The sequence below is a fragment of the Raphanus sativus genome, chromosome 4 (assembly GCF_000801105.2).
Source record: "Raphanus sativus cultivar WK10039 chromosome 4, ASM80110v3, whole genome shotgun sequence".
Classification (NCBI taxonomy): Eukaryota; Viridiplantae; Streptophyta; class Magnoliopsida; order Brassicales; family Brassicaceae; genus Raphanus; species Raphanus sativus.
In genome coordinates, this window is record NC_079514.1 from 38,738,082 (window position 1) to 38,753,718 (window position 15,637).

The 15,637-nt window shown below is 38.4% G+C and overlaps 3 protein-coding genes and 1 long non-coding RNA gene across 6 annotated transcripts; 1 reads left to right on the forward strand and 3 right to left on the reverse strand.

The window, feature by feature from the left end:
* Positions 1-268: 268 nt before the first annotated feature.
* LOC108854115 (60S ribosomal protein L18a-2) lies at positions 269-1,821 on the reverse strand. Its single transcript, XM_018627624.2, has 4 exons — positions 1,685-1,821; positions 1,484-1,599; positions 1,321-1,384; positions 269-836 (listed from the first exon to the last, which is right to left on the reverse strand). Exons 1-4 carry the CDS (start codon positions 1,697-1,699, stop codon positions 495-497), a joined length of 537 nt encoding a protein of 178 aa, XP_018483126.1. The 5' UTR covers positions 1,700-1,821; the 3' UTR covers positions 269-494.
* Positions 1,822-4,066: 2,245 nt separating this feature from the next.
* LOC108852806 (cytochrome P450 710A1-like) lies at positions 4,067-5,992 on the reverse strand. Of its 3 annotated transcripts, none has more exons than XM_018626292.2 (2): positions 4,699-5,992; positions 4,067-4,626 (listed from the first exon to the last, which is right to left on the reverse strand). In XM_018626292.2, exons 1-2 carry the CDS (start codon positions 5,861-5,863, stop codon positions 4,355-4,357), a joined length of 1,437 nt encoding a protein of 478 aa, XP_018481794.2. In that variant the 5' UTR covers positions 5,864-5,992; the 3' UTR covers positions 4,067-4,354. The 3 variants fall into 3 exon arrangements, with proteins under 3 accessions (XP_018481794.2, XP_056864720.1, XP_056864721.1); XM_057008741.1 differs by having other exon boundaries at positions 4,393-4,622; XM_057008740.1 differs by having other exon boundaries at positions 4,067-5,992.
* A 3,558-nt stretch (positions 5,993-9,550) lies between these two features.
* LOC130511579 (uncharacterized) lies at positions 9,551-10,726 on the forward strand. Its single transcript, XM_057008742.1, has 4 exons — positions 9,551-9,676; positions 9,752-9,851; positions 9,954-10,343; positions 10,408-10,726. The coding sequence occupies exons 2-4, from the start codon at positions 9,759-9,761 to the stop codon at positions 10,702-10,704; spliced, it is 780 nt and encodes a 259-aa protein (XP_056864722.1). The 5' UTR covers positions 9,551-9,676; positions 9,752-9,758; the 3' UTR covers positions 10,705-10,726.
* A 4,525-nt stretch (positions 10,727-15,251) lies between these two features.
* LOC130511582 (uncharacterized) lies at positions 15,252-15,637 on the reverse strand. Its single transcript, XR_008945076.1, has 2 exons — positions 15,544-15,637; positions 15,252-15,466 (listed from the first exon to the last, which is right to left on the reverse strand). It is a non-coding gene; the product is annotated as an uncharacterized LOC130511582 (long non-coding RNA).

A 15,637-nucleotide genomic window follows, 5' to 3' on the forward strand; every position in this document is an offset into this window, starting at 1 on the left:
TGTCGTCCGTGACAAATTAGATTCCATTGTACTAGTACTTACTAATAATATACTATACTCTGAATATCGTTCATTTTTAAAAGCTTTACAGATATGTACGTGTTCTTATAGAGAGCAACTTAGGAATTAAGAAACAAGAAAATGATTTTTTTCTAACTCAAGAAGACACAAAATCAAGACAAAGTAGAGTTTTAGCACCATGAGAAAGGCTCAATGTAAGATTCCTCTCGACTCTTGATGAGCATTTAGTTTGTTTCCAACTTTCCAATAAAGAGATAACTTAGGGACTTTGTCTAAATCAAGAAGAAACAAGAACCACAAAATCAAGACAGTCGAGTTTAGTTCCATGAATACTAAAATGTTGATAAAGAAAAATATCCTTGAAAAGAGAAACAAAACAGCAGATAACTTCCATCATCAAGATTCTCTATCACCCAAACAAAAAGGTTTTATGTGAAGTAGTCGTCGGTCAATCAGAGAGAGAGAGACTGTTTTCACATGAACAAGTTGGGCTTGGAGGCCTTGTAGGTGGTCTTGAGCTTCCTGGTTGGTGGTCTGACCTTGCGGAACACCAATGGGAACTTGATTTTGCTGTTGTGGAACTGCTTGGTGCTCTCCCTCTTGCAAAGCTTGGCTGGAACGGTCGCCGTCTTGATGATCTGGATGCAAGGGAACCTGACGCGGTGTCTCGACGCCATCTCCGTGTACATCTGTTCCACGGCTCCGTTCAAGGTGGTGTCGCGGTACTCCTTGTACATGTTGTGGTATCCAGTCCTGCTCTGGTACCTCAACCAGATTCCGAAGTTCTTGATGGTTGTTGGGTTCTTCTCAAAGATCTGCAAACAATTTAATCATATATTAGATAAGAAACTAAAGAGGAGGCAATGACAATGAAGCTATAAGATGAAATCATGAGCTTTGCGTAGTCAATGTCATGTGAAATTCATGTAAGCTCAAGCGTTATAAATGACAAAAGTACAAAGCTAATAACTTTATTAACAGAAAAGACTAAACTATATCATTAACACAATTATTATCCTGATAAGTTGGTTGGCTTATCACATTTCATAATAGAGTAATTAATCTATCACAACATATAACAACTTCAGTGCATATAAGCTCAAGCGTAAAAGAACATTAAAGTATCAAAGCTGTGAATGAACTTTACCCAAAGAAATGTTAAACTAAACACACAAACACAATTGCTTTACGGACAAGTTAGGTCATTTCCTAACACAATAATGAATCTATCACACAACTTGATAACGTACAATGAGATTTAAATCATTCAATAGACAAAGAAAGGAGACAGTAGGGTACCTCGTTGATGGCGAGCATCTGACCATTGCTCTTCTTCACCTTCTTCAGCTTCCTCAAGAAGTACCTAAACCGGATTGTAAACTTTAACAGTTAAGATACCAAAGCAGAGAACTATTAAGCGATAAAGAGAGTAAAATCAAGAGGAGGAGAGGTTACTACTAACCAAAACTTGGACTTGGCACGAACCTCGTTCGTGGCCCAGAGCTTCATCCGGTAAATCTTAGGTTGCACATCCTTCTCTGTCGGGAGAGCTCTTCCTACAACCTGGTACTGGTGAAACTGCGAAAGAAAAGACAGAAACTAAGAAGATCAGATCCGACCGAAAAGAAGATGATACAGCAACAATGGAGATCAGGAGCTTTACCCTGAATGCGCCCATTTTCGTCGGTAGAAAGAAGAAACCTAAACAAATGGAGAGACGGCGAGTGTTCTTGCTGTTTATAAACGAGCGTACGCCAAAACCCTAAAAACGAATCTGGATTCGAAAGGCCCAATGGGCTAATAACATGTCTTAAACCCCCACCCGAATTTTTTGGTTATTTTGTTGTTACAATTTTTTTAGTTTCCCACTGAATATGTTTATTTAATGTGTTGAACTTCAGTCCATAATCTTTTTTTTTTTGAACTTGCCATAATCTTTTTTAACCCCATCAAAGATATACTTTATAATTTGTATTAAACTAAACATAAATTGCTTTCAAGTTGCTTTCTAAAATATAAATTGCTTTCTAAAATATAAATTGCTTTCTAATTTGTATTAAACTAAAATAAATTGCTTTCTAATTTTTCAAGTTGCTTTATAATTTGTATTAAACTAAACATAAATTGCTTTCAAGATGCTTTCTAAATATAAATTGCTTTCTAGTTTGTATTAAACTAAACATAAATTGCTTTCTAATTTTTCAAGTTGCTTTCTAATTTATAGTTTGAACAAGTTTGGTTAATGAAAGTAGTCTACTGACTTAGAAAAAAAACTAAACATACACTTATTTATGTTAATTAATCTTATAGTAACACTAGCCTATCAAATTACTAATAAACTAAATATTTTTCCAGTTGCTTTCTAATTTGTAAAACAGAAGGAGTATTAAACTAAACATAAAATTGCTTTACGGACAAGTTGCTTGGTTTATTATCAAATTCTATCAATGTATACGTAATTGTTTGTTTGACAATAGGTGCGTGAATGCTCCTATTAGTTCATTAGTTGTATTCAGAAAAACAAATGTTCAAAGTTTAAGATGTTTAGCCATGTTCAGATTACATACTTAGTTTTTATTGTAGGAAGAATAATTCAAAATCCATCTCCGCTTTGCTTATATATGGTCATATGATGATACATGTATATGATAAATTTGAAAGATTATATATGGTATTGGTCGTAGTCGTCGTAGAACTGAGAATAACTCTCGAGCTAGAAGTGGAAATTTTCTAATAACCACAAAACAATGAGACTTTTATCTGTGTGCGTTAGTTGACAAGTTTTTTTATGAAGGATTAGTTTCAGCTCTCTAAAGTACTTATCAGTTATCACTTATCAGCAAATGATCGTTGTTCTTTTCTTGTTTTCATCTTGGAAATCTTATCAATATGTATGTAATTGCTGCATTAAGTATTTCATTTATATCGTTAGCCAGTTATTTATCTTTTCACCAAACTCATTAAATAAATTAACTAAAAGCTTAAATGCTGGTCCAAAGCTAGCCCACAAGGGATAAAGAGTTATGCAAAGCGGTTGCGGTCTGCGACAAATAAAAGGATAGCTCAAGTTTTCCGAAATAGAAGTGAATCAGTAAAGGGGAACAAAGAGGATAAATGATCAATATCAGTTGTGTTGATATAAAAGTGATAATAATTAATTTACAAATATGTACCTAACAATAAATTGTCACGTTATATATATAATTCAATCTGCTTGTAATTGTTTAAAGGCCGCTTCCATATATCCAACGATCTAGTTGTACAAAATATTATTGAAATTTGAAAATGTTTTCAGTACTTGTATGGTTATGATTTGGCTTGCTATCAGATTGTATGTAGCGTACGACCGGGATTTATGCTTTTTATAATGTTTAATTATGGTTTTGGGTTTTCTATCAGATTATTGTATGTAGCGTGCCACCGGTATTTATGCTTTTCGATTGTGCAAAATATATGTAATTTAGAATACACACTACGTTAAAGAAGTTAAAATAAACACATGAAACTCGTTATAAATGCCATTAAAACCAATGCCAACTCCGCTCAAGTTCTGAAACACTCTATGGGCAAGAGACGCACAACTCGGAACACTAACAAAGTCATACTCTCCGTCAGCAAAAAAGAGGAAAATAAATAATGGATATGCATGATCCATTCCGTATATCGGTATATGCCATATCAGCATTAACCAGTCATGGTTGTCTTTTATCTTGCACAAGAAGCATGTGAATGACACTCTGCGTGTATACGCCATATCAGCATTAACTAGTCATGGTTGTCTTTTATATTGCACAAGAAGCATGTGAATGAAACTCTGCGTGTACTCGTGTGAATACAAAGTTATCGGGCTCTGTACTAGTTTCACGACAATATAATGTGGAAACCCATGATTTCTCACTTATGATGCATTCTGTAATGTAAATATCGTATGTGTGACTTTACTTCATTCATTAATTCCGTTTCATGATAATAGAATGGATGTAATGTAACTAAAACGAAGGATAACTTAATGCTAAATATACCCATCTCTTCAGTGTTTTTTCTGTTCTTTTTATATCTTCTGTATTTAGTAAATTGATTAAAGATGAGATGACATGGGACACCACTGGACTGGAAATCAAATAAAACATATCTGACCATAAAAAATCAAATTCAACATATAAATGCACGCCATAACTTGACTCCATAACTTCAATGGGGACAAATGAAAAGACAAAACAGATTGCTGAACAGAAAATGACATCTCTTAAATTCAACAATACTCCAACGCCACACTCTCTTCCAGAGACACACGCCACGGAGCAGCAGCAATAAAAAACAAGACTCCAAACAATTAATTCAACGAAAGTTCCGGATACGCTGCGACGCGCCTAGACAAGGACACCGTACATCCATCCTTGGGCGATATCGTGGGGCAGTATACGATCTCATCGCAGCCGTCAGATCGAACCCTCTTGAAATCCAAAAGCGTGGAGAACATGGCGATGAAGAGCACGAGGTGGTTCAACGCGTAACGCTGACCCACGCACTGGTGAGAGCCCCATCCAAACGCCAAGAAGTTGCGTTTAAACACCTGGTCCTCTTTCCTCGTCTCGCTAAACCTGTCTGGATCGAACCGGTCAGGTTCGGTGAACCCTTGGAACGAGGAGTCGAAGACCGAGGGAAAGACGATGGTACCTTTTGGAACAGTGTACGTTTTCGTGAGAGGGAAGTCTTCAGCTGCCACGTGCGGGACCATAGTCGCCGGGGGACGGTATCTCACCACCTCACGTGCCACGTTCAGCGTGTACTTCATCTCCGCGAGCTGATCCACGGTGATCAGCTCGTCGGACTCAGGCGACCATATCTTTCCCACTTCCTCTCTGACTCTTCTCAGCACGTCCGGCTTGGACTCGAGCTGCGTCACCGCCCAGAGGAGCGATGACGTGGACGCGTCCTGTGCTGCGAAGAGGAAGTCAAAGAGGAAGCCTCCGATCTCTTCGTCTCTAGAATGAGGCGGAGGCGGGTTACCGGATGCAGCCTCAGCGACGATGGGCTGCATCCAGAAGTCTATCAAGCACGTCGGCTCTTCTCCCGCCGCCATCCTCGCTTTAGACTTTCCCGCGCAGACGGCGAGTATGCTGGCCAGCCTTTTCACCGCCATGCGAGCCTCCCGGAAGGCGGACCCCGGGAGGTCAAACGGGAGCGTCATTGTCCCGAGGTTGAAGATATTGTAGTCCGTACGGAACCTGTCTTTATCTTCCTCGTCTAGGTAAGGTCCGACAAAAACTGTCTGGGATGTTTCGAGGTTGAGGTCACGGACAAGGTTCCGCAGCGACACCGGACCACCGTTACAACTCTCCTCCCATAGCCGTAGATGACGGAGGATGATTAGCTGCATGAGACTAGAGTACGTGGAGAGTGCCTTGGGGGTGAAGTTTGGTGCGATCTGTCTGCGAACTGACTTGTGATCATCGCCGAACATGTAGATGAAGTTGTGGTCACCAAAGAGCTTTTTGCCGAAGGGATGTCCAACGAAGTGGAAGGCATCTGGACGTACGTTGGTGAAGATTTGATGAGATAGCTCCGTGTCTCTTATGTAGACTATGAATTTTCCGACAAGGTAGTTGGCGGAGAGGCCAGGGGAGTTCCCGGCCAAAGCGGATTGCTTGTACCAGAAGGAAGTGGGGTCACGGACCACTGAGATGGCGTTTCCGATGATGGGAGGGACGAAGAGAGGTCCAGGGAGGTTGCCTTTCTTGCGAATGTAAGAAAGCTGCTCGAGGAGAAGGTAGAGAAGGAATGCTGACACGAGTATGTATGGTGTGAGAGAGGCTAATATGGAAACAGAGCTATCCATCATTCTTTGCTATTTTATTTTAGCTGGTTGTATATTTCCGATGAGAGTCATGAGGCTCAAAAGCTGAGTTATATACACAAATGTACAATATATGTCAATAATATATTGGAACTGTTTGTACCAAAATACTCTATAAAAAAATTGTAACTGTCGACGACGGATGCATGCAATTATTTCTGAATGTTAACATGTGTGCGGTCGACCAGCACGTGTGGGATGCAACCAGAAAGTGGAAATATGCGTAATCGTCCACATTTGAATCTCTGCACTTTATTTGACAGTTCCATTTCGTACGCGAGTACTTCAAAGTAAAAGTGGGCATTATCGAAGTTGGACAAAAAATTACAACAAAATAAGTATTATATTTAAATTATTATTGTGTGTTCAGAAAATAATAATAATTAGTATTGTAGAGTTTTCTATATATTTAAATATACTCTTCATTAGAAATAAATAAAACATCCTATTGGTATCTGAAAATTTTATAATATCTAAATATATGCATGTATATTTTATTTTCTGATCATAAAATTTAGATATTATAAAATTGATATGTTTGTGCTGGAATGTGGAAAAAATAACGAACTCAGCGGCTGTTGATTATATGAACAGTGAACTTATTGTTAGGAAAATTAGCGGAGAGGATCATCGATAATAGTACTCTCAAAATTCTCAAGAGGATCGAGAAGAGATCATAATCTTAAGTACCTAATATATCTCATCATCTTCACCAACAATATTCCCAAAACCAAAGACCTTTTATGTCTTTATACCCTAATCACTACAAGAAAACACGCAGATTCTGAGGGAAATACCGAGGGAAAATGAGTTCCTCGGAAATTTCGGACAGAATATCGAGGAAATACCGAGGAAACCAAGAAATGGGGTTTCCTCGAAATTTCCTCACTATTTTTTGAGGAAATTTCGAGGAACACCAACTTCCTCTGTAATTTTCGAGGGGATACCGAGGAAACCAGGGTCGTCGGAAAAAATCGACGGATATTTCTAATATTTCGACGACATCTTGTAGCCGTTAGAGAGCCGTTGGGAGAGCCGTTGGGGGATTTAAACAATTTCGAGGAAATTTCGAGGAAATGTCTGTTTCCCTCGAAATTTCCTCGATATTTCCTCAGTATGCCGGGAGGATTTCTTCTATAAATACAGCCACCCCTCTTCCTCTTCATTCACTCCATTTCTTTTCTTCTTCTCTCCTAGTCTCACGAATTTGATTCCAAAAAAATATGTCTTCTTCAAATTATTTTCGTTCTTGGATGGATCGACCTCATTTGGATCCGGACACGAGATTGCTTACGGAAGAATACAATCAAGGTATAATCGAGTTCATGAGGGTAGCTCGCAAACAACCGGAAGCAGAAACAGGTAAGTTAAGATGTCCTTGCTCTAATTGTAAAAATAGAAAAGTTATTAAAGAGTGGGATGTTTGGACTCATCTATTATTGAGTGGGTTTACACGAAGTTACAAAATTTGGTATCATCATGGGGAAACTGATTATGAACTTGGTAGTACTAGCGAACCTCAGCCGGCGGTTAGATTAGAAGAACCAATTAGGGCGGATGTAGATTATGGTGTAGGTACTGAGCAGATGATAAATGATCATTTTAGAAGGGAAGATTTACCCAATGCAGAAGCTAGGAGATTTTATGAAATGTTGGATGCTGGAAAGCAACCATTGTACGAAGGTTGCAGAGATGGTCATTCAGCTTTATCATCTGCTATGAGACTGATGGGCATTAAAACAGATTATAACTTGGCTGAAGACTGTGTGGATGCGATAGCTAATTTTGTTAAAGGTATTCTACCTGAGGATAATGTAGCTCCAGGTTCATACTACGAGGTTCAAAAACTCGTAGCTGGGGTTGGTTTATCTTATCAGGTAATAGATGTATGCAGCGATAACTGCATGATTTATTGGAGGGCGGATGATCAGCGGACTACATGCAAATTTTGTGGGAAGCCTCGTTATAAAGATACTAGTGGAAGAGTTCCAGTGCCATATAAAAGGATGTGGTATTTGCCTTTGACGGAAAGGTTGCAGAGGTTGTATCTTTCAGAACGCACAGCGCAACGAATGAGATGGCATGCGGAGCACTCAACAGATGGTGAGATTAGACATCCTTCAGATGCAAAAGCGTGGAAACATTTCCAATCAAAGTATCCCGACTTTGCGTATGAGAGAAGAAATGTCTACCTTGGATTATGTACTGATGGTTTCAGCCCGTATGGGAAGAGTGGAAGACAATATTCTCTATGGCCAGTCATTGTTACACCATACAACTTACCCCCAAACTTATGCTTGCGACGAGAGTTTTTGTTTCTCTCCATTCTCGTTCCCGGACCAGAGCATCCTAAGAGATCACTTGATGTGTTTCTTCAGCCACTAATATATGAGTTGCAACAACTATGGGCTCAAGGTGCTGAAACATACGATATTTCGTGTAAAGAAAACTTTCAAATGCGGGCAGTACTAATGTGGACAATAAGTGATTTTCCAGCATATGGTATGTTATCTGGATGGACAACGCATGGAAGGCTATCATGTCCATATTGTCAAGATAACACTGATGCTTTCCAACTAAAACACGGAAGGAAAACGTGTTGGTTTGACTGTCACAGGAGATTCCTACCACCTGATCATCCATATCGTAGGAGTAGGAATTTGTTTACTAAGAACAAGAAGGTGTTTGACAGTCCACCTGCGGAAATTAGTGGGCAAAGTTTGAAGACACAACTAAGAGATTTTGGTGCAGAAAGGACGCCAGACATCGGTGGACATGCGCGTTTTCCGGTAGATGCTGTTGGAAACCTACATAACTGGCACAAAAAAAGTATATTCTGGGATCTGCCATACTGGGAGGATCATTTGCTAAGGCATAATTTAGATGTCATGCATATTGAGAAGAACTTTTTTGACAACCTCATGAACACGATCCTTAACGTTCAAGGTAAAACAAAGGATAATTTGAAGTCAAGACTGGATTTAGTTGATATATGTGATCGTTCAGAACTTCATGTTGATGGGAATGGTAGGGCTCCTTTTCCCATATACCGACTTGATGCAGAGGGAAAAAATGCGTTCTTCGATTGGATTTCAAACGATGTGGAGTTTCCAGACGGTTATGCATCTAATTTGCGTAACTGTATCGACAGAAAGGAAGGAAAGTTTATTGGTTTAAAAAGTCACGATTGTCATGTGTTGATGCAACGCTTACTTCCGTTTGCTTTCAAGGAACTATTACCACGAAATGTTCATGAAGCAATAGCAGGGATAAGTGCTTTCTTCCGCGATTTATGCGCCAGATCAGTGACTCTTGAAGGTATTGAAAATCTGAAGACTAACATAGCCGTGATTCAGTGCAACCTTGAGAAGATATTTCCTCCCTCATTTTTGATGTTATGGAGCATCTTGTTATTCACCTGGCAAGAGAATTGGAACTTGGTGGTCCTGTGCAGTATAGATGGATGTATCTGTATGAGCGGTATATGTTTCATTTGAAGAAGATGGTGAAAAATCTAAGTAGGGTGGAAGGTTCTATAGTCGCACAGATGATCAATGAAGAAATTTCAAACTTTGCTGAGTACTACTTTCCAGCAGAAGTTCAGACCAAAAACAGAAGACCTGCACGGCATGATGATAGAGGCGAACGGGCAACATACCATGTTACGGTTCCTGACATTTTCACAGATGTTGGACGACTTAGCGGAAAATCAAAGGACCGTCGACTTACTGAGCAGGAGCGCAGTCATTTGCAAACATATTTGCTCACCAACTGCGAAGATGTTCTTCAATATGAGAGGTAAGTTTATTATCTTACAAAATTTTAACAAATTAACATTTATATCTTAATTAATTACATTTTTTGTCTTCACAGGATTTTCATGGCAGAAAAGCGGTTCGAATATAGATACGCTACAGAGGCAGAACTAGAAGAAATGAAGCAAAAAGAATTTGCTGGATGGATGTTTACTTATGTGAGTGCCTTAAACAAATTAAAAAATCATTTATCACATATTTATAGAAATTTAAAAAATATTTATCACATATTTATACTCATATATATGTGCTATTAATAGGTGTCTGCTGGTTTGGCCAGAGGTGAAACATTTGACGATTGGATACGCGAGATGGTGGTTGGACCAAACTATGTTGTGAAGTCATATCCGAGATTTTGTACTCGAGGATATGCATTCACAACTGAAAAGACGAAACGTTCGCGTACGACCTATGATGCTGGCGTTTGTTCTGCATCGGGAGATGATGTATACTACGGACACATACATGAGATTTTGGAAATCAAGTATTTAGGCCTGCTTGGATTGCGCTGTACTGTTTTCTATTGTGATTGGCACGACATCACTCCAGATCGAGGTGTGAGAACAGATGCATTTGGTGTTACATCAGTTAATTCGAGACGAAAGCTGCAATATTATGATCCTTTCATTCTTGCTTCTCAGGCCGATCAGGTAAGTTATTGGTCATCATGTGTAATAATTTAAACTTGTACTAAAAAATTTTAAAATGTTACAGGTTTGTTATATCAAGTACCCCCGGATAAGGAACAGAGATGATCCATGGGTTACTGTTACCAGACTCAACCCGAGAGGCCGAGTTCAGGGGAGTTCTGAGCTGGAAGACCCACTACAACCAATCACATCCAGTAACTTAAGTGCAGAAGAAGACGTAGCAGGAGTTGGCCTTGTAGTAGATTTCACCGACTTCGCAGAGGAAGCCGTCGTTCACGCACAGGATGAACCAGTTATTGGAGAGTTTCACCAAGATCCAGATTCAGATTCATCTGCTGATGATGAGTCGGAATCAGAGTAGTTTTTTTTTTTTTTTTTTACTAATTTCGAGGAAATTTCGAGGGAAGTTAGGGTTTTCCTCGAAATTTGATTTAAAACACCTTTTTTTCGTCGAAATACCCTCGAAATTTTTTGGTGTTCCTCGAAATTCCGTCGAAATATTTCGAGGGAATTTCGAGGACCTAGCCAATTTTTTGGTGTTCCTCGAAATTCCGTCGAAATATTTCGACGGAATTTCGAGGAACAGGGGGTTTTAAACCGAAAACAACGTTTTGCGGATTGAATAACACGTATATAACCTTCATTAAGTGTCTTAGCCAGATTATAAAGTCCAACTTTAGGGTTTTAACCCGAAAACAATGTTTTGCGGATTGAGACGAAAACCACACAACATAAGATAAACACTTATACGTTTTAATAAACGTTAAAGGAAATACTTACAATAATTTTTGTAATTGTGTTATTTCATTATTTATGATCATCTATACAAAGAAACCTCATTATTATGAATTACATTCGTATAAGAAATGACATAGGGAAAAAAATCGATGTTTTCAAAACCCCAAACCCTATTTCCTCGAAATTTCCTCACAATATTGTGAGGAAATTTCGAGGAATGGTTTCCTCGGACTGTTTTTCATTAACCAGGAAACCCTAGCCGCGAACAAGAGAATTTCGAGGAAATTTCGACGACCATGTTAAAAAATTTCGAGGAAATTTCGACGGACCCTGTCCGTCAGACCCCTCATAAATTAGGTTTTCATTCTTTTCTTCCCCATTTCTCTCCTTCTCGATTTTCCTCTCTTCCTCACCGCCTCCTTCTCCTCTCCTCTCTCTTCCTCGCGGCTCCTCTCCTTCTCCTCTCCTCTTCCTCGACGGATCTCCTCTCCTCTCCTCTCCTCTCCTCTCTTCCTCTCGGCCTCTTTCCTCTCCTCTCTTCCTCTCCTCTCTTCCCATGTAAGTTCATATCTCTTCTCTTCCTCTCTTTATAGATCTCGAAACTTAGATTGTTAGATAGAAAATTCTAGGATTGAATGGAATATTTAGGATTTGCATGTTTGGATTGTTGTTTGGATTGTTGGTATATTTTTTTTTTGATTTATTTTGTGTTTTTGATTTTTTTAAAACGTTTTTTTGATTTTTTAAAACGTTTTTTTGATTTTAAAACTATTTTTTGAATTTTTTAAACGTTTTTTTTGATTTTTAAAACGTTTTTTTTGATTTTTAAAACGTTTTTTTGGATTTTAAAACTATTTTTTGAATTTTTAAAACGTTTTTTTGATTTTTAAAACGTTTTTTTTTATTTTTAAAACGTTTTTTGATTTTTAAAACTATTTTTATATATTAAAACTATTTTTTTATTTATTAAACTATTTTTAATATATTAAAACTATTTTTAATATATTAAAACTTTTTTTTGTAATTATTAAACTATTTTTAATATTTAAAACTATTTTATATATTAAATCTATTTTTAATATATCAAAACTATTTTTTGTAATTATTAAACAATTTTGATATATTAACAAATTAAATAAATAATTGTATATATTAAATAAAATTTATTTATATAAAGGTCTCAAGAGGAACATACCCCTCTCGACAGCGTCGTGGTCGTGGTGGTTCGGGGAGCGGCTCCATTGCGGGTTCCGCATCGCCGTACAGCTCCTACCAGACATCTCCTTCTCCATTTCCCTCTCATTCTCCTCCCGCTCCCGGTGTGGCACCCACTCCTGCTCCTTCTCATGCTCCTGCTCATCCGGCACTTCTGAGAGTTGCGGAGTTTGTTCGACAGCCGGGTCGTGACCATCTTCCATATCTCACTCAGTATCCACGTGGACAGGGTCAGACATGGTAATTAAATCTATTTTTTTTTTCATTAAAATTTGATTCATTTAAAATATTTAATTCTAAAATAATTAATTCTTTTTATTAGGTTTGACCGATCCGGGAACGGGATCAGCGGATGGATCAACAGTATGATGTACTCGTCCCTCGACAATGGACATCCGACTTTCACCGACTTCCCTCTCGAGAAGCAGCATATGTGGTTTCAACAGTTTGCGGTAAGTTTTCTATTTTTTACTTATTTTTTACTTATTTTTTTCATCTTTAATATTAATTTTCTACTAATTGTGTTTTATTTTCAGCAACAATTCAACTGGAATGCCGATGATACGTTGTTTATCTATTACCACTTCGTCCATAAAGTTATGGACAACTATGGGAAGCAGATGCACTCGTGGAAGAAGAAGTGGGAAATAAACAAGGTTCGTTTTTATTTATGATACAATTTTTTATTTTTTAAAATATTTTTTTATTTATTTAACAATTTTTTTTTAAAGGTTCCAAAGGGGATGGACCCGACGGTCTGGCGGGAGTTGAGTGAGCATTGGAGTAAGAACGAAGTCAGAGCAACTTCTTCCACCAACTCCACCAACCGCAAGAGCGACCGTAAGGGGAAGGGCATGTACGTCCATAACTTGGGTGCTCAGTCTTTAGCCAGTCTGGGAGATCGCTTGGTAAGCTTGTCGGTTTTTATTATATTATTTAAGATTCTAATATTTTTTTGTGCATTTCTTTTAATTACTAATGTTTGTTTAATTTATGTTTTTTCCAAGGCGCAAGAAAATGAGGGGGAGCCGGTTGATCATCTCCGCCTAATAAAGACGGCGTATACCAACAAGAAGACCGGCGAGATTGATGATGGTGTTGTGAGGGATGTGGTCACCCTTATCGACAGTCAGATGGAACAGGAAGTGTCTCAGCTTCAAACCGAGGATGACGATTCCACGGGATCGACCGGCTTGCCTCGGGTTCGGATCAACCAAATCGTTGAAGCGGTAAGTTCATTTTTTAAAGTTCAATCCTTTTTTATATTATTTAAATTTTTATATTATTTAAATTTACACTTTCTTTTTCAGTCGGTTCCAAAGAAGAAGGGCCGTTTGTTCGGTTTGGCTCGTCGGTCTCCCTCGGTTCCGTCTGCTTCTGCACCACCACCGTCCTATGTTGATCAAGAAGTCCTTCTGAGCCAGATGAGGGACAAGGATGCTCGCATATCTGCGCTGGAGTCCATGGTGGCGAGTCAAGAGGCGGGCTGGGAGGCACAGAGGAAGCTGAACGAGCAAATGATGGCGATGATGAGGAGCATGAACCCGAACGCCAACGTCGACTTCCCGAACATGCCAGACCCGGACTTCCAAACCCCGTAGTTTAATTTATTTCAAAAACTCTAAATGTTTTCTTTTCGTTTGTATGACTTTGAATTTTAAATAATATGTTTTTAATTTAAATTTTAATTTTATATTTACGAATTTAAAATTTAAAAATATTATTTTTTAAAAAAAAAATTTTTTTAAAAAATTTAATTTTCGGAATATTCCGAGGAACAGATGTCCTCGGTATATACCGAGGGAAGCGTTCCTCGGTATATTCCGAGGGAGGGTTCCTCGAAAATTTTCGAGGAAAGCAGCCCTCGAAAATTTTCGAGGAACCTGTCCCTCGGAAAATTTCGACGAACAGCTTTCCTCGAAAATTTTCGAGGAACACCTTTCGTCGGAATTTTCCGAGGGACAGGTTCCTCGAAAATTTTCGTAGGTCATTCCCTCGGTATAATCCTCGGTATATACCGAGGGAATTGTTCCTCAATATATTCCGAGGACCTCTTCGACGAAGGTCAGTCCTCTAAATTTCCTCGGAAATATGTTTCCTCGAAATTCCGTCACAAAATTTCGAGGAAATTTCGACGGAAAATGAAATTTCGACGAGTTTTTTTCGAGGGACATTTTCCTCGGTATTTCGTCGGAATACGCGTATTCCGACGAAATACCGAGGAAAAAACCCCTCGATATCGGCGTGTTTTCTTGTAGTGAATAACTTGAATCTTATAGGACTGATGTAAGTACTGACTATTTGTTGCATGGACTTTGAGGATCCTCCACCTTGTGCTGTTCATTGGATTGGAGAGTTATCTTAGGTTCGCTACCATGTTATTTGAAGCTTCTCCTATCTCTTGACGATCGAATTGTTCTTACCTTTAGAATGCAATCGCCAAGGCTTCTTCCACACTCTTGATACGGCATTTGATTTTATGTTTCCGAAAATACGGCAATCGGAAAATTTTTGATATTGACTGGCTTCTGGCTTCCGAAAAAAGTGTTCATTGCCGGTTTATGTGTATACAAATACATTTCATCTGTTTTATATAATCTCTAGATGACAAAAGAAACCTCAATCTCATACCCACAAAAAACAACCATATCCCGAATCAAAGCAATCTGAACACTAATATTATCATCGGTTTTAAGATATTCATCACAACTCTTGTACTGCTGTTTTCTTGAGACTGAAGGCATTTCGGTGGTGACCAAATGTCTTTATGTTTTACTCATATAGTTAAGAACCTCAGGCAGCTAAAATGATGTAACGCTCTCAGCTAACTATAAAACAACCAAACGTGTTTACTTGTAACCAGAATTTGTTTTACCCATCCATAGCAACAAAAGCATACAAAGAGACTTCACAATCCTCAACTAGAGAGAACATAAAAAGAGCAACATTTAACGATAATCAAAACAAGAGCTGACAAGTTTGTCACGTGCTTATCTTATTCAAAGAGAATTGCTAGCAAGAATAACACTTCATAATCCTGAAGGAGATCGATCATAAACAAAAGAGACAGCACTTGGTGTTATAACCAAACTAAGTTCTGTAATGAATTACATTACACCAAACATAAACAACAGCTACGTTGGTTAAACAGTATTTGATTCCTTGCTGCCCTGCAACAACACATCATTTCATCAATTTTAAGTAACATAATACACATAACACAAAGCTAACGTAAAAACACACTTACTAACTTGTGTGGTTCGGTCACACGCCCACCAAACCTACCAAGAAGACTTCTTTATACCCATCAATTCACCTTTATTCGCCAACCCACGGAAACA